The sequence below is a fragment of the Struthio camelus genome, chromosome 12 (assembly GCF_040807025.1).
Source record: "Struthio camelus isolate bStrCam1 chromosome 12, bStrCam1.hap1, whole genome shotgun sequence".
Classification (NCBI taxonomy): Eukaryota; Metazoa; Chordata; class Aves; order Struthioniformes; family Struthionidae; genus Struthio; species Struthio camelus.
In genome coordinates, this window is record NC_090953.1 from 25,922,234 (window position 1) to 25,945,228 (window position 22,995).

At 46.2% G+C, this 22,995-nt stretch overlaps 2 protein-coding genes and 2 long non-coding RNA genes across 7 annotated transcripts in view; 2 read left to right on the forward strand and 2 right to left on the reverse strand.

Moving 5' to 3' along the window:
* Positions 1–8,077, forward strand: part of LOC138068897 (uncharacterized) — a 35,881-nt gene extending 27,804 nt beyond the window's left edge. The window contains exon 3 of the long non-coding RNA XR_011143748.1: positions 4,442–8,077. This is a non-coding gene — a long non-coding RNA (uncharacterized lncRNA). The remainder of the gene's footprint in view (positions 1–4,441) is intronic.
* The window catches only part of ZNF592 (zinc finger protein 592), a 38,421-nt gene extending 23,051 nt beyond the window's left edge, over positions 1–15,370 (reverse strand). Inside the window, exons 1-4 of one of the 3 annotated variants that reach the window (XM_068958568.1) lie at positions 15,265–15,370; positions 13,750–13,905; positions 11,003–11,263; positions 8,084–10,428 (exon numbers count right to left, since the gene is read on the reverse strand). In XM_068958568.1, coding sequence (XP_068814669.1) covers positions 8,084–10,420 — 2,337 coding nt within the window. In that variant the 5' untranslated portion in view covers positions 10,421–10,428; positions 11,003–11,263; positions 13,750–13,905; positions 15,265–15,370. The remainder of the gene's footprint in view (positions 1–8,083; positions 10,429–11,002; positions 11,264–13,749; positions 13,906–15,264) is intronic. The other 2 variants (XM_068958567.1, XM_068958571.1) reach the window with 2 other exon arrangements.
* The window catches only part of LOC104139042 (mucosa-associated lymphoid tissue lymphoma translocation protein 1-like), a 142,494-nt gene that overhangs the window by 63,803 nt on the left and 55,696 nt on the right, over positions 1–22,995 (reverse strand). The gene's annotated exons all lie outside the window — the stretch shown is intronic.
* LOC138068896 (uncharacterized) lies at positions 15,496–22,636 on the forward strand. Of its 2 annotated transcripts, XR_011143746.1 has the most exons (4): positions 15,496–15,579; positions 17,043–17,075; positions 20,465–20,525; positions 21,520–22,636. It is a non-coding gene; the product is annotated as an uncharacterized lncRNA (long non-coding RNA). The 2 variants fall into 2 exon arrangements; XR_011143745.1 differs by lacking the exon at positions 15,496–15,579 and having other exon boundaries at positions 15,662–17,075.

The following is a 22,995-nucleotide window of genomic DNA, read 5'->3' on the forward strand; positions in this document are numbered from 1 at the left end:
CCACGTTCTTGGAGGATTATTTTGACTTGTGTTATTGCAACAATCCAGTTTACAACATTGCTGCACAAGAGTTTAATCAACACAAGTAAAAGGGGCAGGCACAGAATTTCTTCCCCTGCCTTTGCGATAACCAAACTGCATCCCCTCGGCTCCCTTTAAATGAATAGGTCTCACTGCATTAGTATGTTCAATTTATAGGTGAAAAGAACTACAAGAGAAGTCTGCCAAATATTAATTAGAAGAAGGAAAACCTAGAATCCAACTGACTGATTAATTGATCAAAATTTCAATGACAGAACACGTGCCAAGCCCGGTCCTAATGTAGATGAGCTTATCCTAGTTAACTGCTATAAGGCACCTAATTTTTACGTTGCCACATCTAAATACAACAGAGGGATTTTTATTTCATTGATTATGTTTTAAAATGTCAGTCTTAAGATCCAGTGAGGGAGCCCGTTTGAGCTTCAGTCTATAGGACACGATTAGAAGATGCTCTTCAATCCTACTCCAGTCCAAAACTTCAAGCTACCTCCTCTCCTGCCAACACTAGCTTATTCCTCCTCTCCATCATTCCTCTGTTCATCCTCAGCTTTATCTTTGCATTCCGCTTCCTCACACTTACCCAGCTCACTCCTACTTGTATTTCTTTATCTTGTTAACTGCCCAATGCTCTCAAATCCAATGTCCTTCTTAAACTTTCACCAAGACCAACTCTTCCACACACATATGTCTAAATTGTGTGTTAGAGAGAGGCAAGTTTCACTGAGGCACGTGTTCAAGCCTCAGTGAAATAAGGCATTCAAATGAAACCTTATTTCCTAAAAGCTAGTGTTGTTCAATAGCTGCAAAATATATTTTTGTATATGCAGAAAAATCCCTAGTTAAAGTTTCAGCGTAGACCTGAAAACTTGACAACTATAGGAAACTGAAAGTGGAATTGTAATGGAAAAACACTAGTATCACAGATATTGACAATGTTGCATCAAAGAAGTTTAACTCTGAATTTTCTCAGTTTGCAGCTCTTCTCTCCTTATGAATCCAGGTGTCATTTTCAAGAATTTCTGTTTCCACATCCTTTCTTCTCACCCACCAACCACCCACTGCTCTGCCTCTCACATTGGGAACTGAAAGCTGAACCAATGCTCCCACTTGCTAAAATGACCGTTGACCTGACCTGACGTTTAGTCAAGACCTCCCAATTTCCACACTCCCATTTTGAAGTCATGGGTACACGGTACATGTCCCCTCTCCTTTCTTCTGAGGACAACATTAAAGTCCCCTGCTCTTCCCTCCACCCTGCAGCATGGTTTTCTACCCATCTATCATGGCGATGCTCAACTCTGCTTCTTCTCATCTTCCACTTCTTGCTTGCTCCTTGCATCCCAAAGACAGAACCACAGAAGTTCAAATTCCACTTTTGCTGTTATCTTCACCCACTCTGCTTTTTCACCTATTCCCTCTCTACTTGCCTAATCACTTCTTCGCTAATCCCGACTACAAGATTTCACTCCTCTCTCTAGAAGGAAGAGATAGGGCAAACTTCTCCGCTTTCCCTTCCAGGAGGAAGGCCCCAGCCTTAGTAGCCTCTCTCAGGCCCCAGCGTTAGTAGCGGGTTCTTGTTTCCCCTCCAACCTCAAGATTTCACAACTGGCTTACACCGATCTAACTGCTGTCTGCCACCCAAGGGGCAATCCCCCCTTTCTTCTTGCCCCCAGGCACATGTCTCAGCCACCTCTTTGTGCTTGCCTTCATTCTCTGCTCCCCCCTTCCTCCGAGCAGATCTGACTCCCCCATGGGCTACAGGACAGCTATAGTTGAGAGAACAAGTGCAGGTGGGGAAGGAGGAGAGGGGGAGATTGTGCAGCAGCGGCTTGCAGACTCATTTACACCAACCATGAAACTGCAGCCTAACGCTCCTTCCTCCCCAGCCTCTCCTCCTCCTAACGCTCTATTTTGGCCTCAGGGTGCAGGCTCACGCTCCTATCTTGCCACTCACGCTCCTATCTTGCCACTCATCTCTTTTTGTCTGTGCTCCCAGCAGTTACTGCCTTGAGCTTCATTCCCTCAACACGTTCATCATAACAACATCCTCCACTCCTTTCCTTCTGTAAAATTCAGAAGAAAAAAGTTTATGTAAAACAAAAATCAGTCTTTGCTTGCGTTAAGTGATCTTGGTTTGGGAGAGGGAGAAAGTGGTACTTTACAGGGTCACGTGAATTTTTGTTGATTTTCAGTCCTCTTGCTTTCTAAAGTAAAATATGAACCCATAGGAGGGAAAGAAAAAAAGAAAAAAAGGGAGAGAGAAAAATAGCAGAGAGATGGCTGCTGTCTTTCTTGCTTGCTACTTTGCTGCTGGGAAATTACCAGTGCAGCATGTGGTCCTCCTAGCTTCCAGCAAGTTTTAGCCAATAAATAATAAAGCATTGATTTAAGAGGGGGAAGGAAGAAGAAAAAGAAGAGGCAGCTATAAAATAGCTTTTAAGTAACTCCAATGTAGGTGGTACATAAACAGGATATGTCATGATTACTTGAAAAATTCTTATTGGACAAATAAAAGCAGTCAGAAGAAGAAAGAAGGGGAAGAACAATAGCACAAACATGAAAAAAAAAAATTCAGAGGCCCTTAGTTTATCCAAAGCCCACTGAGGTAGCTAAGACTTAAATAACGTAGAGAACGTAGTCAAGTAAAAGAGACAAAACGGTATGAAATATCTCTGGTTACCAGTGGATGGACAATTATGCGCAAGAAGGTCTGAAAGTACTTTGAATTCTTGCACATGTTATTCTGCACTATTCCATCCTTGCCAAAGAACAAATAAGCTTGCCTTAAAAACAGTTTGTATCTTTTGTTCATTACTCCTACTGGAAATCTCTTCCAGAATTCATTCCTCAGATGATTAGATACCATCTTCTAATTTTCAGGGTAGATCTACTTGAATTTGGTCTTGCATTAATGCTGCCCTTAAGCTTAAAAAGCTCTTCTCTATACACATCACGCTGGACAGAGAGTGGCCTTGCACGCTCTTTGCCCTTTTAGAAAGAAATCAAAAAAAATGAATGTACCGAGAGCTGCATGGTTTTTGCTCCTCTCCTGTAATTTAAGCCCAGTTCTGCAACGTCTACAAAAGTTGCCTGATGTTAACTGTGGAGTCCGATCCCTGCAAGTCCTGGGGTGAAAAAGCACAGGAAGTACTCCAGCCTTGACTGACAGCCCCATTTAGCATCCTCAGTATCATGCAATTCAGAGAGCTGCTGCAAGAGCTTGCAGAGCCCAGTAGCCATGGCAGCCAGGTTGGGCAGTTGGGAAACATCAATCGGGCTCTTGAAGGAGCCAAGCTTGGTGCAACCTAAGAATACAGGAAGCACTTGATTTTTGCAGATGTAATTTCTGGAAGAAAAAAAAGAAAAAACCCACAACCCTCATCTTATATTCTGGCCAGCAGAGTACTAAAGGAGAACCATCCTCTCTTATCAGGTCTTTGCCAAACTAAACTAATAAAGGTCTTCTAATCTCCCCTCATAAAGCCATCTTTCTATTTCTTTTATCATTCCTTCTTCATTCATTCCAGTTCATCTCTGTACAGCTCAGGTGAAAAGAACAACATAAATTTCTCCAGACAGGTTCTTTCTAGCTGCAACAGGGATTATTATGTAATATGTTTATTACATATTATAAAATATATAAATTATTAATGGGATCCTGGTTGGTGCACTGCAGCTTAACATATACCCCTTGCACAACTATATCACCTTGCTCATTCAGTCTTGTGCCCAAACATACATCCTGCTTTTCTGTTGCTTCATTCCATTCCTACTCCGTCTTCAAGACCATCTACGCCCTCCGGAAAAATATCCCCAAATTCTTCCCCTCCACAATGATCTCTTACTTTGCTGGCTCAGCAAATTTAATCTATGCTTTCATCGCCAAGGTCCTTACTATGAATATTAACTAAGGTTTATCTTTAAAACATTCCTAAGGGAATCTTAAATTCAACCAAAATAATCTGCCTCCATCTTATGCATATACCGTATAAAACTAAGCCAGGTTGGATTTCCCTGCTGTACTTCGAACATCAGCAGTCATATACCTGCTGCAAATCTAAAATGTAATAGTAGGGCCAAGCTCACAATTGTTCTAAAGGTCTTTCCATTCCACTTGCTCATTAACAGCATCATCCCCCTCCCTTCTCCTCTCTCCAAATTTCCTCCTTTCCCTGCTGTCCAGACGACATCCGTATCTTAGTTTCTTCCTCCAGAACAACCAAGATCCAGCACTGTCATTCTCATTTTGGCCACACCTGGGAAACTCATGTAGCTCTAGCATTCCTATTACCATGAATTTTATTAAGGCTAGTCAGAAAGTTAAAACAAAATATTTTCCAAACTGCCACAAGGAGCAAACTAATAGAAAATCCAATCATTTTATTCTCCTTTTAAACAGGTATTGGAAATGTGAAGATGCCAAAGTAATTCACAAAGTCATGGCAAGAAATCCCAATTACAGTGAGAATTCTTAAGGATCAATACAGGATACGTTTTCTTGCATAGCACAGCTAGCTTAAGCTGTTGCGCTCTCTCCAGTCCAATCATTCCTGCCTCTTACTGCTGCTCGCTCATCCTTCAGTTGCATCACTGCAATGTGGAACTGGATAACTGAAATGATCAGGTTGAAAAATGTCTTCTCCCTTCCACCTCTATTCTTAACCAGCTCTGTTGGACAATATGCCTTCCCTCCCTTCTAAACAAGGTGATGTTCCCATTCCACATGAAGGCCAAGAAGTTCTTTTGAGCTAAAAGCACCGTACTCTCCACAGCTTCAAACTCTGCTTGGTTTCTTAGTTTATCTTCAGGTTAGATGTTTCCTGCAGGAGGGCAGGAACGGCTAATAACCCAGATGTGGTGCCACTTGACAGGAGAGCTCCAAAGAGCATAGATCAAAAAACTTCTAGCTTATTTTACATAGGCTGAGGCCTCAGTTTCCTGGGATTTACTCCAACTAATAGCAAACCACACACGATCCCCAGAGCAAAGAAGAAAATTCAGCAGGCAGACCAACAAACTAATTATCTGACCAGAAGACAACTGACAGCCCAACTCCCACCTGCAAGCCCACAGGATCCCACCTGGAAGTCCTAAACGTAGAGCTGGATTAAGCTGGCAGTGAGCATTCGAGCGCTGTGCCAAGGCCATAATGATAAATTGAGAACGAACACAACTGCACACACTGGAACAGGGAAGAGGGGGTGGGAACACCCAAGGACGTGAACTGTACAAATTCGGGAGATGCAACTCCCAGGCTGTACTCATCCCCGCAGGGTTTTCTCATTCAACAGAGAACTTAATGTTACATTTGCAAATACGTTACTCTGGCTGAATAAGGGAACAAGAGTAAAAGACACTCTTTCCCTATACATCCATCTATCCTTCCCAAGGACCCACTTTTGGGGGATAATCTGGTACCAGAGTAATCTGGATATAACAATCACTGATGATGAGCTTTAGGACATAACACAGTGGGGACCAGCTCTGCTGCAAACAAAGCTGAAGAGACTTTTTCTGTTTGTTGAAGCTCTTCGAAACGTAGAGGGCAAGCCACAGCTTTAGTACATCGAGTACTTTAAAGTACATCGAGACGCTCTGTACTTTACGGACGCACGGGGAAGAGTTTGTGACTCAAATCTGGGATTGAGCACAATATTCAAAAATACAAAACTCAAAATACTAGATGGTCATTTGCTAGCTTTAGGAAACGATGATAATTACCCTCCCCCCCACAACGCCTTTCTTCTTAAGCAAGGTCTCAACACAGTAGAAAAACATCGCCTACTAGGGGATAAAACTAAAATGTTTTGCTGAATGCAGCTGTTACATGAATGCTTTCCTCAGCAGCACAATTTATATCACTGCCCCAAAAACAAGTGACCTAGCACAACTCTGGAGACAGGAGCAGATGGTGAGGGCAAGAGGAGAAGAGGAGTATTTTCAACTGCTTTTGCCACCTAAGAAAGCGTCTGTGAAACTAGACGCTCAGTCATTTCTAGCTCCTACCAGCATTCCTTTTTCTGACTTAAATAAAAATAGCAACCCAAGAAGTTGTCTTCATTAATGCAGAATCGGGGTTGTCCACAGCATCACAGAGTGATGTCACAGAGTGAGTTCAGCCAGTTCACGTCTTCCTATTTCAGGAGCTTAAGATGTATACTCCAACAGTCTTAACTGCATCCTTCTTGTGCCACATCCCAATACAATCATAGCACAACAGCACTTTTGTTTTGTAAAAAAACAGGAGTGACCTATAGCTCCCCTGTGAGAAGGCAGCCTACTTCACAGAAAAGCACCAGCTGAGTGCAGATGGGCACAAATACTTAGGAAATTTACCAGTTTTGTTGAAACAGATATTCTGGGAATGGTATGGAGCACCACAAGGCAGTCTGGAGGACAGCAGACACACTGAAAAAGGACTTCCAGTGCAATGCTGTAGCAAGAGGACGAATACATCCCTTTGCATATATACATGGTAAGACCAAGTAGGGAGGAGACGGTCTTCTGAGCTCTCATGTCCACTCTTTTCCAGCTTCTTCAACACTTAATGTTCACAAAAATAATCTGACACTTAGAGAATATAATTTAAAGCAAGAGGCTTAAACTCTTTTTTCAGTTAAGTTACAGAATAAATGATTTGATTACAGTCTAAAAATACTATCAGATATTTGTTCTCTCTGTAAGTAGTTCTCGAATTGATAATTGCACAACCAAAATAGGAAATACATTTTTGATGTGACCGATTAGCATTTTAGCTCACTTAGGAGCACCCACTGTATTTTTTTCACCTGAAAGTTTTAATTCAAGACTGCTGACCTTTCTTAAAAATGCACCATAGCGCAAAACCAAGTAATGGGGCTGACAGAGCCCAGTGCTTGCATGTCTGTCTTGCACAAGAAACCTGATTATGTGGCCATGACAATCCTTTCTAGCCTTACCATTTTTCACCAGATAAAAATCATCCAGGCATAATCAGTTTTTTGCTGATGACGACTTTAAGAGAAAGATAACAAAGCACCTAAATGGGACCACAAGTGTGCCCATGTTAGTAACCTCAACATTCCTGTTATCCATTCAACTAGAAAAGGGATGCTCTGGAGTGTGCCCTGGTCATCTCCGTAGTTGCAGAGACTGGCAGTCAAGTCCCCAGGACATTTCATATTGTCGTGACGTCCTTATTCATGGAGCTCACAGAGGAGATCGTACTAGGAGTCTGCCAGCTCTACTGGCAGCCAGAGGGATGTGGAAAGCTTTCACTTCTTCTGAAGAGATAAGCAGAAAGGATTCCTCCTCCTGTTCAGCTTTAGATTCTTTTATACTTAGAAGGGTTTTTTTTTTTTTTTTTAAGAGGGTATGGTCAAACAGAAAGCCCCCAAAGTCTATGGTCTACGGAGTCTGTGCTGTCGTCAGAATACCACCACCACCACATATATCACACTGCTAGCCTCTCAGTCAGTCCCATTCCACTCCTTTACCAGGCTGAAAGAAAAAGTAGCTCCCAAAGTCCACTGTTACACAGCAGATTTTGGCACGAGTTCTACAGGAGGTGAAATTCCATTACGTCAGATTTTCTCTAACCAAGTCTAGAGTACAAAAACCTGTTTGATTAAGGTACCACTCTGCTGCTCTTCCTCTACAGTGTTCTTGCACACCTCATCCAAGTGATTCTTGATCTCCAACACCAAATTCCTTTGATGCTTGAGCATCTCTGTAGTTCTTACTGTCCATTACCTGTCATCCCCATAACTAAAGACACCAACCCCGTTTTATTTTCAAAGTGTAGGAAGAAGGTAAGAAAGCAATACCAGCATGCCCAAAATAGAAGATTAGCATTCAGTGTGGTCTCCTCAGATACACGCAGAGACCACTATGCTTGGGCTCACTGGCCTCAGCACACGTATCCCCACATCTTCCCCACAAATAGCCCTCTAGACAAAGTTACTCCTTAGCTACTGTGATGCTTGCTTTGTTCCTAGAGGACAAAGCTCTTAAAAACCATACTCAAAGAGATTTAACTAGTAATACTAAAATGACGACTTACCAGTCTCTCATTATCTTCTGAGGTTCTCTGGTAATGTGCTGCTAAAGCAATGTAATCTTGCGCCTGCTTGTTACATTCAAGACACTTAAGTCCATGACGAGTTAGTCTCAAAGGGTCCGTATACAGAGGCAAGGCTGGTTGAGTGTTAGAAGAAATTCCTACGCCACTTCCTGAAGTAGCATTGGGTTTACGTGAAGGAGAAGGGAAGTGCAAAGTCTGAGGAGCCAAAGACACCGAAGAGCTCGTAGGAGAAGGTGAAAACATTTGGTCTAAGGAAATTGGTTTCATTAGCAGCTGGGAACACTGCATGATAAATCCTTTGCTCTTATGATCTCTCGCATGTTTAAGCAAGCTACACTTATTAAAAAAAAGTAGCATAGTTGAACACTGAGTGCACATGACTTCAATATGAACGCTTCGTCTACTATAGTGTTGAGTTAGGCTTTTCTCTAAGGCAAACGAATCCCCACATTCCAGGCAACAATACCCAGAAGCAGGTAAATTAATACTGGTGTCAGGTGGAGGGCTAAGGTTTGGAGTATATATTGGCACCGGATTGGCACTGTGTAGTACTTTATTAAATGCCTCCACAATTACAGGAGCAGCTTTCTTTACTTGATGTACCAGTGGCACAGACATTTGTGTCAACTGAGGTTGACTTCGCCTCTGAGCGGATGACTTTGCTGTAACGGAAGCAGCAACACTATGTGGAACTAAGTTGAGATTTGCCAAGTGCACAGCTTTAGGAAGAAGACTGGAGTTGGTCGCATTAGATGGTTGCACCACGATGCCCTGCTGCTGCCGCTTGTTCAGCTGCTGACCCACAATACCTACTTTTATGGCACCACTGCTGCAGTTTGGCAGTGGAGACAGAGACACAGCAGATGCATTATTTGCAGTAATATCTGTTTTCATACCATCTGCGTAAGGACTCACTACATTTGACAGCTGGATAGCCACAGCAGCCCCATTTTTGGTTGAATTCTTGCTAGCCTCGTTTTCCATTACTGCGCTAGTGTCAGGGGAAGGTAAAGACTTGAGAAACTCTTCAGCAGATGAGGTTTCCACAGGTGATTCTTCTGAAGATTTGCCCAACTCATCATTTTCTGGCAAAATTCTAGTTACAGTTCTTTTAATTTCACCAGAGGATGTCTTGATAGTCTTTATCCTAACTTTGGGAATAGCTGGAGGAGAGCCTGCTGCCATGGAAGGAGAGCCTTTCCCACTGCTATCACTGCACACACTTCGAGGACTCTCAGGCTGCTTGCTGGCCTTCCTTACCACCTCTAAGGGGCTTCGCGGACTCTTTGGTGACTTCGGCATTTTCGGACTTCCCTTTGTTCCATCTTTAAAAGGACCAGAAGGTTCTTTTGTAAGACTCAGCTGATCACCTTTTGGAATACATGCAACTTTTTTGGCCTGAAGAGCTACTAACGCAGCCACGCAGGATGACAACTTTGAATGAGTTGGCTTTAACCTCTGGCGAGGCGGTACCGATGAGTATATGTTCAGCTCAGGCACAGATCCTTTACTTTCTCCTAAATTACTGTTAGGGAGGTCTCCAAACACCAAGCCTTCTCCAAGAAAACTATTGGTATCTACCAAGTCCTTGCTTGATTCCACAAATCTCTCTGTCGCTTTGTCTTGTTCTCTTCTGCTCATTTCCAGCCTACTTTCTGGCTGGCAGTGGATTTCCATCTTTTGTTCCTTTTTACAATACTGATCAAACATGCTTAATTCTGGCTCTGGTACCTTCCTAAGATGATCTAGTACTGAAGCTCCTGTTGGAGCATACATTGACGGTGGTGGAAAATATGGAGTTTGGGCATGTTTTGGTTTATCACCAATACTGTTCTCTTTGAATGCATCCTCTGGTTCAGGGCTGGAAATAGGGCTAAACTGACTAAATGTTGGTAAAGGCTCTGACTTGGACTGGTCCAGTTTTTCAGAGTAACTTCTTGAGCTATCACCATTAATAAAAGTTGACTCAAACTTCCCATAATTATGCACTAAAGCGTGAGCCTCTGATGGCAGATCAGATCCACGAAATCCATTGTGTAACAGACCAGCCCCGAGATGATTCCCTTCCTTTTCTGCTTCAAAGGACTCCTGACGACTTGTGTTCTTCACAATAACACTCACAACAGGAGCATCAGAGGGAGGCAAAGAGTGGGATAAGGACACATTCTCATCTATGCAGATTCCTGATGACTTCAGGTGATTCTCATTCTCCTCCCCAGCTGACGGGATGGTCTCCTTGGCATCAAGGCTAGTCGGATCAGGGATGTCAAAAGCAGCCAAGAGGTCATCAAAGTCTGGGGTTTTCATGTCCCCCATGATGAAAGCTACAATTGAAAGCAAAATACTTCATCAGGTATATTACCCCCAAAGACAAGCTTTTTGAAAGACTCATTTGCATAAACATCTTATGTGACAAAAAACAGAACTACCCAAAATGCTAATACAATGGGGTATCAAAGCTAGAAACATCTGCTTACAGTCACTTCAGCTTCCATTTTTAACTATTCTGAGACTGACTGTCCATATACAGAGATACTAGCTCTGCAGGGCCCAGCTTTTTCAACACCACCTGCTTGGCAGAAAAGTCTCAGGGCCAAAGCAAGCTCTCCAGAGGAGGGGAACCCCACACTCCTTCCTCCAGGCCCACTTTGTCTGCTATCAGTCTGAACCACTGTCAGGCTATTTTCACCTGACCTGAGGCTGAGAGCGGCAGTCTCTCGTGAGTTTTGGTTCTCAACTCGCATGTTTTCTTCTCCGCCTTCTACTGTGCTGTTTTGCAGGACAGCACAGGGAAAGAACCTCTCCCTGCCCTAAAGGCACCAGTAGGCTCAGTGAAATCTTGATTCGCATCCTGCCCGGGCTGCTAGGGGCAAGTGACAAGTGAAAGGAGCTGTTTACCTCCTGTCCAGCAACACAACCTGCCACCTCTAAGTTGTCGGCAGTGGTCTCAGCTCACAGCAGGGCTGCTTCTGGCGCTGCAAGCGAAGCAGTGGGAGACAGCATCCCCTTCTTCTAGTGCCCCTGACAACAGGGCTGGTTCAAACACAGCCTTTTAAGTGTCATGTGTGGGGGGGCATGTTTCCAACCTGTCAGATTACAGTATCTGCTTTTGGAGCAGTGATGTATTAGCCTCAACAGCCTCAGAAGTCCATTACTACACTTTAAAAAAAAAAAAAAAAAGAGCTAAGTGACAATCACAGCTGATTTCTCAACAGATTGTCATATCTGAAGAATTCAGTCCTACTTCAAGCAAAAAAATCCCAGAATTAAACAGGTGGCCCAAGAGAAAAAGCACTGAAAAGTGAGACGACTCCCTACCCAAAGCATTTTAAATAATAGAAGTCTTCACTAAATATTTTAGTACAGCAGCTCAAAGCGCTGTAAACCAAGTGGGGTTTATTTTAAACAGAGGGTCAGTCCTGTAACCCTTAGTTAGCTAGTGATATCGCCAGGCAAAACTGCCCAAATACAGAATGGTGGATTGCATCTGAATCATAACAAAAATGACATTCCTAGTTAGTTCTCTTTATAAGCCCTCCAGAAGGGAAGTGGAGACCTAGACACTAGCTACAGAGTCCTACTAAGGCAATAATCAAGCTTTGATGAGATGCACGATGAAAACTTTGACAGCGCAGGATTGCTGGAACATTTGTATTCACGACTGTAAGGGATTCTGTTCCCCCTCCCGCCATTTAATTGAAATACTTTAAAGTTGGTGTTATATACTATATTTAATAAGCTACTCCTAAGACATTTCATTGAAACCCCAAATTTATGTGAACTGCGGTACACAAGGAGAAAGGGGAAAAAAAAAACCCCAAAGACTGAACTAAGCAGAGCACCAGAGCTCCTACTTGGCAAGAAGCACCCACAGGCAAGATAAATTCTGCCTCGCTTACTGACTAGGTCTGCATCAGTGCTGCTGGCTTCAGCAGCAAGCCAGGGAGACAGCAGGGGTGGCAAGTACCCAAAAGAAAGAGGAACTGGGAAGAGAAGTGCAGGTGGAGGGGAGAGAGGAAGACCTTGGGATAAGGAGGAGCAGGGAGAAAGAAGCTATTTGACAGCATCCAAAAAAGCCAGGGGCCACTGACATAAGACTGCTTTCATTATTTGTGATGGTGGGGGGGGAATTAAAAAAAAAAGTTTGTTAAGTATCACATTAAAACAAAACAAACCCCTTCCTGCCAGATTGCTGGTAAAGGGAACAATTTCCAAAGCTAGGCCTGGAGAAATCACTTCAGCACCAAACAAGAGAACATGCTGCTCTTTGAGCTTTAGTTCAGTTTTGCCTACAGACAAGCCCTGAAGGTGCTGCTTTGGTTAATCTCCTGCAAAACGCTTGTTGGAGATTTACTTGGCTTAAGAGTGGCTCACTGTGGTGTAGCTTCAACTTGTTCTTGCATTAAACCACAAATATGAATGTCCACAAAGGGCTCTGCAATAATTTGCAATGAGATCCCTCAGCAAGGCAGGGCAACTTTAGATTTAGTTAAGTCCCTGGAAGCTCAGAAGATTATCCATATGCTCCAAATCACCAGCCATTGATAACGAGTTCAGAAACGCTCCAGATTATAGCAGTTGGCAAAGAGTATGGACCTGAAACTTCCCTTTCCTTTGGGTGGGAAAACTTGATGCCTAGTTCTCGCTCCCAACTGGCACATTCAGCTCCTGAAATTTCTGGCACACAAATCCTTAGGCAAGGAAGACATTTCATTCCATAACTTGGAATGCCCAAGTGCTACATACAGAAAAATAGGCTTGTCAATCACTTATAAAAAGCTTTTGACCTTTCCCTTCTCACCCCCAAACACCTATTCACATCTTTGGGTGCTATAGTATTTTTAAAATGTAAGACAGAAGATATATGAGGTATCTGGAGCATTACAAAATAAGCTTTTCTTGGAAGAAATCCCACATCTTCAGAAGGTTTCGCGTATGTCTGAGTCCTATAAAAGACTAGTTTATGCTTTTTGCTATTACAAGAGAGAACACAAGTCTCTACTTAAGTATTTCTTGATAAAATCACTTCTTAAACTTGTCGTACACGAAGCTACAATTTCTCAAACTAAAGCAAATTGGCCTCAGGTTCTGGAAAAGACCAAGTAAATATCTTGTCGATGGAAGAGATTTTCGAGTGATGTAAATTTAAAATTTTGCCTAAACACCAAACATTTCTTTCTGTTCTTAGGCAGCAAACAGAGAGAGTTATAATTAAGTATATAAAAGAAATGCTATCAAAACTTTCTACTAACTAGCTTGCGAGGAAAGCAGAGTGCCCATCCTTACATAACACAAGTCCTTAGCACTAGAGCTAGTTAAAAACAAAGTTATGAAGGCAATTTTCTTTACTTGCATACGAAAATACGGCGGTTGAGATTTGCAAAGCAATAGGTGAAAGGCAGGTCAATAAAACAAGCAAAGAACAAGGACTTACAGAGTAAGATGCATACATTTAAGTACACAAAAATGGCATGTTTCTAGAGGAGGCAAGGAACCTAGAACTCTCCAGCCCTTTCAAAGAAACTGTGAATTCATTCTAGGTAGTATGATAAGCCTCAGGGCCTTCTGCGCTGGCCAAGTTTCAAGACTGTGCGTTCAGCCAGAGGTAGGACAAGACCAGCTTCCCATATGCGCATTAGACAAACCTTTTATTGGCAGTGTTATTCCGGCGGACTTTCCGAGATCTGCAATAGCTCCTCTGCAGATTTTAAACCACCGCGTGACATGCTGTTCAAGGAAGAAGTTCAAGACTGCTGCCTCATATTAAAGCGCGAAAATGCAATTATACCAAGGTAGGCATCCTAAAAAAATAAGAATTTCTAAATCCACAAAACAACAGTGAGGAACAATGGAAAAACATGTGCCAATGGCAGCTCTCCGTGCGACTTCTGGGTGCAGAGAAGTCAGACTTTTTCTGGAGGGGGTGTGGGAGGGAGGCAGCCAGGGACTGTTTGCCAGTGGAATACTTTGGGAAGGCTGGGATGGCAGGAGCATTGACTGAGGAAACGCAGGGAACATATGCCAACTGGCAGTGGGAGAAGAAAGTGAGTTGGTTGAGGAAAGCAGCAGTCCAGGCACTGTCAGGAGGGAGAGTTTGGGGAGGTTAAAGGAACAGAAAACTTGGCCAACTGGGGGAGGATCAAATCAGAGGCTTCACGAATGCAAGTTAGACTGCAGGCTGTATCTAATGTTTTAACACGCGTTGAAGTTTTAGAAGCGCCGTAGAGGAATGTAGCACATTCCAGAGCAGCTACACGAAGGGTGCGAGCGAGGGGCCGAGGAGGCGGCCCGGCTCCCGAAGACCAAGCCGGAGCCCCCGAGGTGCCGTGTCGGGGCACAGCTCTGCCCCAGCCCCCCCGCCTGCAAAGCGGCCCCTGCTCCGCAGCCCCCCGCGACGCACGAACGAAAAGGCCGAGGAGGAAGGAGGGGGCAAGCACCTAACTGATCCACCCCTCGGCCCGCTCAGGCGCCGTAATTTTTCTTCCCCCCCCCTTGCCCCTCCCTCCAGCAAATGGGTGCGGGCCTCCCAGGACTGTGCCGTCCGCCCTGAAAGCCCACTCGAGACAATGGCGAGGCCACGGCTCCCCCGGCCACCTCCCGCCGCCCCCGGGCACGGCACCTGACCGCGGGGGGCCGCGCCGCACCGGGGCCGCCGCTCCCGGGCGCGGCTCCCGCCGGCGGCCCCGCGCTGTCAGCCCGGCGGCGCGGCCCCCCCGCCCGGCGCGGCACGGCGCGGGGCCGCTCCCCGCGGCCGCACGTGGGCGAGCCCCGCAGAAGTTAGTTTGTCCCGGGCGGGCGGAGCGGCGGCAGCGCGGCGCCGCTAGGCCGGGCCGCCCCGCGCCCGCCCCGGGGCGCGGGGCCGGCGGCAGCCGCGAGGCTCGCCCGCCGCCGCGGGAGCCGCCGGCCCGGCGAGGCGGGCAGGGCTGGACCGGGGAGCGTAGGGCGGTGGCGGGCGCCCCGGCGGCAGGAGCCGCGGGGCCGGAAGAGCCAGTGCCCACGGGCGGGCGCGCAGGGCTCCGGCTGCCGGCGGCGGCGGCGGCGGCGGGGCCGCCCGCCCTGCCCGCGGGGCGGCAGCAGCCGCCCGGCCGGGAGGGACGGCGGAAGGCGGGAGGGAGGGCGAGCAGGAGGGGCGGATCCGGGCCCGGCTGAGCGGCACTCACCCACGCAGGCGGCTCCTCTGCGGGCCCCGCCGCCGCCAGGGCCCCGCGCAGGCCTCACCCCGCACCGGGCAGCAACGGCCGCAACATGGCGGCGGCGGCGGCGGGCGGGGCCGGGGGCGGGGCCGGGCCGGGCCGGGGCACGGCGGCCCGCCTCCCCCGCCGCTCCGGGGCCCGGCGGCCGCGGGGCCGCCCCCGCTGCCGCCCCCCGGCGGGGCCGCCCCTTCGCGGGGCCGCGGTGCGGCGAGCCGCCTCAGCGCGGGGCCGAGGCGTCGAGGTCGGGCCGGGCCTCGGCGGGGGCAATGGCGGCGGCGGCAGGTAGCTGCGCCGCTCGCGCGGCCTCGCGCGGCCTCCCCGCGCCGTCTGGGCGAGGCCCCGCCGGGCCCCTGCTGGCCTTGCGGGGAGGCCGCCGGGGAGGCCGCCCTTTGCACGCTGCCCTCGCCGGGCTAGCGCTGCGCCTCCGAGGTCGGCCGCCGGCGGAGTTACCTAATCGCCGAGCGCGGCCTGGGTGATTTTGTAAGATCCGCGAACAGACCCGGTTTGCAAGGCAGCCGGACTGGGAGGGCCGCCGACCGCAGAACGCGCACCAAGGGCGAAGCCCGCCAGGGCTCGGCCCTCGCCCGGCAGGTCACGCCCCGGGTGGCCGAAGCTGGAGCTTCGCGGGCCTCGGCGGGCGGCCAGCTCCTCCGCCCTGGGCAGGCGGCCTGTGCCGGCCTCCCTCACGGCTGCCGCTTGAGGCAGCGGCCTCTCGCGCCTTCCCTCCGCGGCCCCGCGTCTGCCGGCCCCGACGTCCCCTCTGCGCTAGCTCTGGGCCCGGACGGGGACAGCGACAGCTTTCCTGGGGGCCGGGAGCCTGTTTTGCCGTGAAGCGCAGCCCGGACCGACAGCCGCATCTGTGCCACGGGGCTCTGTCTCTTGCTGTGCCTTTTTCTACGCTTGGAAGCCTTCTTGGAGTCATTTTCTGAATCCTGTCCAGTTTTTTGGTGATTTTGCACGATTAAGGACAGAGTATTGGGTTTATTACTGGAGTCAGGCGCGCGCTGTTGCTCTGAATTGGTTTTGGCTGTCAGATCCTACAACGCCGCTCCTGGGTTTGGAGCGTGGGCTTACTTTCTCCTGCTGGGTGTGCGGCCGTGAGCTGGTCTGGAGTAATTCCCTTGCTCCATAAGTTTGTTTTAGCAAGTAAATTAGTTTGGGCATTGGAAAACACCTGCCCCACATTATTTGCCCCTTGGGCAGTACTTTTCAAGCACACGTTAGCCTGTGGCTCTTTTTAAAAATGATAAAAAATCCTACAGCACCGGGTCAAGAATAGATCCTCGTGAGACGTTGCTTGATGCATCCCATTTGGGTGGTTCTGGACTCTTCGAGATGCCTCATTTATCTGTTTTTAACTTTTGCTTGCCAAGACCTAATTTCTAGCAAGGCGTGCTGGCTGGTGTCAGGTCTGGTAATTCATTCTTACTAATTAACTGTCTTTTACTTCTTTCCTTATTGTGTCCCATATCAACATGTATGTAATTTTATTTATGACTCTTTTTATTAGACTAATTGACCAGGACTTAATTGTCCTCCCACTTTCTTTTTTAAAACGCGAGTACGGCTTTAGATTTTTTTTTCAGTCTTACGGAACTTGCAGAGGCTGTTAGGATTTATTGACTATCAATGTTAATTGTTCACTGGCTTCCTTAGCTGATAAAACTGCTGGGTATATGTTATCAAGTGCTGCAGTTTTTAAAAAGGTGTTAACGGTAATGGCTTATGTTTAATATCTTTCCTAGGTACTAATAGATTGGGAAGCGTTTTATGTTAAGGTATGAATATGTCATCCTCCTTCCATGGTAATAAAAGACAGAATTGCTTACTGAGTTTTCTTTCCTGTGACATGACAGTTTTACCGTTTATACATGGCAGTGGACTTACAGCACTGTTCGTACGGCATTTGTTTCTGATCTAGTTAAGTAATGCCTTTTCCTTATCCTCAGCCCTGTGGGCACTTTTTTTTTTTTTTTTTTTGACACTCTTAGCTTCATTTCCTTCAGTGCTGAATTGCTGTTTTTGCCTTTCTCCTTTTGGAGATGATACCTGGTCCCTCAAGACTAACAAATGGCCAAGGAAGTCACGCAGAGAAAATACTTTGAATATCATGACTGTTATGTACCTTTTTAGCATGTCTCTTGAAAAGCTATTTCTGAGTTGGGTGTTGAATCTAATAAGAGAGCTGACATTTCTTACACAATTTATAAAGAACTGCCACAGTCCTAAATGTGTGATGGCTTGCAAGAAAGCCACCGTAATTTGAAGGAATGTGCAAGAAACAGAATGCAAATGTGAATTTAAGAAACAGAATGCAAATGTGAATTCAGGGAAGCTCCGTCCCAGATGGCCAAGGAGGAAAGGCAGCCCTAGAGTGGCAGGTTGGGAAGCAGAATTCTCCTCCAGGAGGTAGCGGAGACGCAACAAGGACTAAGGGGAATCTTTATTCTTATGTATGATCTAAAAATTGCATTTTTTTTTTAATTTTTAGTCCTATGTGGTAACTGTTCAAATTTGGAAACAAAAAATCTTCATGCTTTCTTTGGGAGATTTAAATTTGTCACCTGAGGCTCGTTTCATGATTGAAAATAAACCACTTAACCTGGTATGTCGTGAATGGCTCTAAAGAGGGTGTGATTACAAAGCAACTCGCTGGGCTTAACTAGGGCTGGGTTTTTTACTGCTTTCCAGTACATCCGCTTGGCTGGGATGGGCCTACGAGTCCAGCAGCCTTCTGTCACAGTTTTTTGAATGTGTAATACAGTAGTAAGTGATGCCCAGTTGTGTCTGAGATTTTTCACTTTTAGTTTTTCCTCCTGCTTGATGTTGTTTGCGATTGCTTGTTAGCTGGGGGAAATTGATTCTTTTACATCGGAGAGTGTGTGTGTGTGAATGTGTATGTAGGCAGGCTGGCTGGCAAGTACGGTGAGCCTTATTTTATTTATACATAACAAACGTAATAAAGTCCTGAGCACTCATGCCTAGGCAACTGTCAGTTTTCCAATCTGTGATTAATTTGTTTCTGTCACAACGAGGTGTTACAGAGAATTACCTTGAGCTGGTTGCAAAACTTTTGCGTTACAAAATCATAATTAATGTTTTAGAAACTCCAGGGAAGGTTTATTATTGGCAGGGTGAGAATGAATCTCCAGACACAAACATTCCTCTAAGATAACAGCATAGCCTTTGGCATTACCTACACAAAAAAATCGGTGTAACTTAAATCAGTGCAATTAATTATGCAGATGTCATCTGTATACATTGAAAACCATTTACACCTTTCACTTGGGTTTTAGAAACAAGAAGTTTTCCCTGACTCTGAGGGCGTGCCCTCTGCATTTCCCCCAGCTGATTTTTTCGCCCTTTGCTTCTTGACAAATATGTGGCTAGACTGACCCATCTGTTCACTGAACAGCCCTCTGTACAACCATTGATCCACCACAAACACAGAAAAAACTGCCCTTATTCCACATCCAAGTCCAAAGTAGCTAATAGCTGGGGGTTTGTGACGAGGGAGATCTGACCTTAAATTCCCACATCCAATCAAACAGACCAAAGCTGGCAGTGTGGGAATAGGAATAAGATCCCTAATTTGGCAAATACTTTGTTAGAGAAGAACTGTTTCTTGCTCTGCTGTACGTATGATTCCTGTTTATCGGAGTCAAGAACGTGATGAATTAGGCTGATGTCTGATGGGGAAGTTGTAACCAAAGGGTACCAGAATGGCAACCCCATCAGCTTTTGCTCGTGCAATAGCAAACTCGTTTTACTACTTGACTAGAAAACTGAGGAAATAACTTCCAGACAGACAGTTTTCATCCATGAGAATTGCAGGCATGCTAGAAACGTACCAGCTCTGGTGGAGTACGGACATGCTCTAAGGCCTGGGCAAGTAAGATCCATTGCACAATCCTCTGCACTAATAGCAAAGGCTGTGCAAAGCCCTGTGCTACATTTTATTTCCTCCAAATAGCACTGATGCAACTGTTTGAGAGGCTCTACATCTGCCCATGGCCTGCTGAAAAGGGCTAAGAGCGAACCCTTTCTTGTTGAGCTGTTTTCAGATGGGCTCACTTCCATGCTTTGGATTCTGGCACAGCTGGAGGCGAGTGAATTGCGGCTCACAGCTGCGGCAGGAGGAACTTCTCAGGCAGGTTCTGCTGCTAAAGCAACATTTCATGTGACTGCAGCCCCGGGGCCCAGCCTCAGGGCTGGGGTGGCCTGGGGGCGCTGTGGTTTCCTCATACATTTCCCAGGATGACAATACTGGCTTAAGTTGTTCTTGCCTTTTTGTCCTCAGTTGCACCGCGCAGCTGCAGTGGGACTGCTCTGTGAACCAGAGAACTGATCCCGACTTTAAAAACCTCCTTGAGGAAGAAATTAAATGTCACCAGTTCACTCATCTGCTCACACGTGGTCCCACAAGCGCTTGTGTGGGCAAAACTAAGGAATAGCGTAGCTGGCTCCCAGGTGGGAGCCAGCCAGAGGGAGAGCTGTTGGGGTAGGAATACAAGCGACAACCTGTCACTAAACCACAGTCCACGTCACTCCTGGAAACCTTCCTGAACGTTGCTAGAAAGTTTAATCAAGAAGTTCCCAAGAAAGCTTGGGAAAACAGTGAGCAGACTAGCACTGTGAGGGCTCTCTTTCCCAAATTGCCCGTTGCACCATCCCAGCAATTTCCGTACGGTAGTACATTGAAAAGCTTTGCCAAGAAATCTCAAGATATTGCTTTGGATGTTAATGGAAAAATAGATGGTGATGTAGCTGTAAGGTCAGTCTGTTTTGCAGGCAGGACTGGCTGGTACGTGGGCCAGCAGAAACAAGAGCTGTTTGGTAGTAGCCACTATTTAGTACCATAGTTTGGCTGACACATTAAACTGCAACATGGCAGACCAGTGCGGACAGGCTGGGCCAACCCGGTCTGCCTCCCTGCCTGGGGTAGCTGCAAAAAAAAAATTTCTTTAGTTAGTTTCTCCAATGAAATGTGATAGTGAAGAATTTACATCAAACAGAGATACCCCAGAAACTGTAGTAGTTTGCCCTCTCGTGCCATCCTTACCCTCTTGAGATATCTGGAGAAACGGGTCTGTTGTGGAAGCACAGCTTGCATCCATATTTTATGATATCCTTCCGTTATACTAAGCTCTAATTTTTTTCCCTACAGGACACTTGTATGAAAAGGGCAATGAATACGGCAGGGTTTGAAGTCAGGCAAGAAAGAAGAGGTGAGTAGATAAGAAACTCACATTGCATGAAAATTATCTCGCATTCCTAGCAGATGCATTTAGGAGAATGCATGACTTATGTTTCCAGGTGTCAAACAAGGATTATGTGCAATGTAGCCACCAAACCACGCATTGGGTTTTTCATTTCTGTGCAAATGCGTTGATAATCCTAGTATTGTGAGTCTGACACTTTTGGCATCATCCAGCAACTGGAGGGTATTCCTATTTAGATGCTAAAACTAAAATCATGTACAGAACCTAATTGCAGAGTTACAGCAAGAATAAAAATCTTCTCAAGTCAGGCTACTCCTAGCACTAAAACCAAACCAGCTACACTCTGGCCCTGCGGGCACATTCTTTTAAAACAAAACGATATCCATAAGGGGCAAGCAACTGGTATTCTAGGTTTGTTTAGCTTGGAAATGAGGGGTTCAGGTGCACAGCCTCACTTAAATTGCCATTTCTGTCCTTGCCTGTATGTACTCGGGCGCACGTCCCATGCTTATTTGTGTTGAAATGAGCCTATGCTCATGAGGTCTATGCTCCCTGGGGCACCATGGAAAGGTCACTGGGGGACCACTCAGCACCTGAGCGATTTGATCTGCCATTTCACTGCGCTCTAGGCGGTTCCAGCCCTTGGCAGAGCAGCCCACGTTGAGGCTGCGCTGAGTAACACAACTGGGTTTTAAATTGCAGCCACTGTGGGGCAAAGGCTTTTCTTTATAGCTAGGGACAAAACCAAGCAGGAGGATTTTTAACTGTGCTGTGTAACACTCACAGCTGCTTCTTACTTTTCAAGCATGGCCATTTCCTAAGAATCCCACTGCTGAGGCAGAAATCTTCCATGCTTGCTCTCTGCCCTGTGATAGGTCTTCACCCTCACCTTTTTTTTTTTCCCCTGGAAAATATTAGCAAAATCTTTTCACTCATTTGAGTTTTAAAAATTCAGTGGATTTTTGTTTTTAAAATTGTATGTTACTATTTTCTCTTTCAGGATAATAGTAGGAAAACACAGCTAAACCTTTACATTGGAAAAGTGTAGATATGAATTCTGCTTGTCACAGCGTCAGTCTCCAAGTATTTGTTATTGTGCCATTATGGAAGTTCACAGTCATATCGAAGTGGACTGTTTGCTTTGCCAGCGTGTTCTTGACCAAATTTTCATTCTACTATGAAGTATTAGATTGCCATAATTTTCGTCATGCTTTGAGGCATCAAATCACCATGCAACTGAACTAACTCACTTAAGCTCTCCCAGGAAAGCCCACAACTTTACCGCTAAGTCACGCTGACTCTCAGGGTAATGCAGCCAAAACTTGGTGCTTGACTGTGCTTTCTGGGAAATGGGCCAGCTCCGTGTCACCCTTTCACAACACCAGAACGGCTGCAAAGTCCCCTGGAATTGCAGAATGCAGTTTGACTTGTGCATTTACATTACGAGCTGGTTTTCGACTACGTGATGACCCGATGCGTGTCTCCTGGCTCCCGTGTCAGCGCTCCCTGAAGGTATGCTTCAAGGAGCTCTGCTGTATCTCACTTCCACTGGGCTGTTAATCTAAGGAAAGATCTATGTCTCAGAAAAATCGGGTAGATATTCGGATCTATTTTGGATTTAGATAACAATGTCTTGCCTTCATCTGCATGTCTCGCATTATTTCCTGTGCAAGGGCAGAGTCCCCCCCGTATCTGCTCATTTACCCCATATTTATTCAGCGGCGGGTAAGCGGAGACAAGTTGCTGCAGCTGCAGCATCTCTTGCCTTCCTCCTCACACCTCTGCTTATGCTTCCTGGCACACTGCCTTCCTCTGGCTTCTGCATTGCCTTTGGCATTGTGTGCCCCCAGCTGTGGGATCAGCAGAGCCGTTTCAGCACGGGGCAGCCCATACCTGTGTCGCGGAGCACATCAATTCAATGCCACTTCACAGGCCTTTTGAGAAAACGCTGGAGGAGAAAACAGGTACTAAGCAGCAATAATTATGCCTGTGGAGAGGTCACAGCCTTCAGCAACACCTCTCATTGCCACAGCTCCTGAGAAGCAGTTTTGGATGAAACATCTATTTCCTAAAAGTTGATCTTTGCTTGCCAATAAATTTCTCTCTGTTCTTCTCCAGACCTTTTGGTTTGTTATCCCTAGAGACAGAGAGAGAGAGAGAGAGAGAGAGAGAGAGAGAAAGAGAGAGAGAGAGAGAGAGAGAGAGAGAGAGAGAGAGAGAGGAACCTTGGGAATTTATACTCCATATCTTGCCTTTCTCTCTCACCTTGCTTTATCCTTAAATTCAAACCTGGCTTTAGCTGAGGCAACTGGTGGTATGTTTCCCTGAGGCTTTGGCTGCATTAATAGATAGACTGGGCAGAATTGCTCTCCACTCTGCCTTCGATAACAAGTTGTCTTGGCACTCATATTTCCCTGAGAAAAAGAGCTAGAGTCTGAACACACAGTCAGGATCTGAACAAGCAATTGCAGCCTGT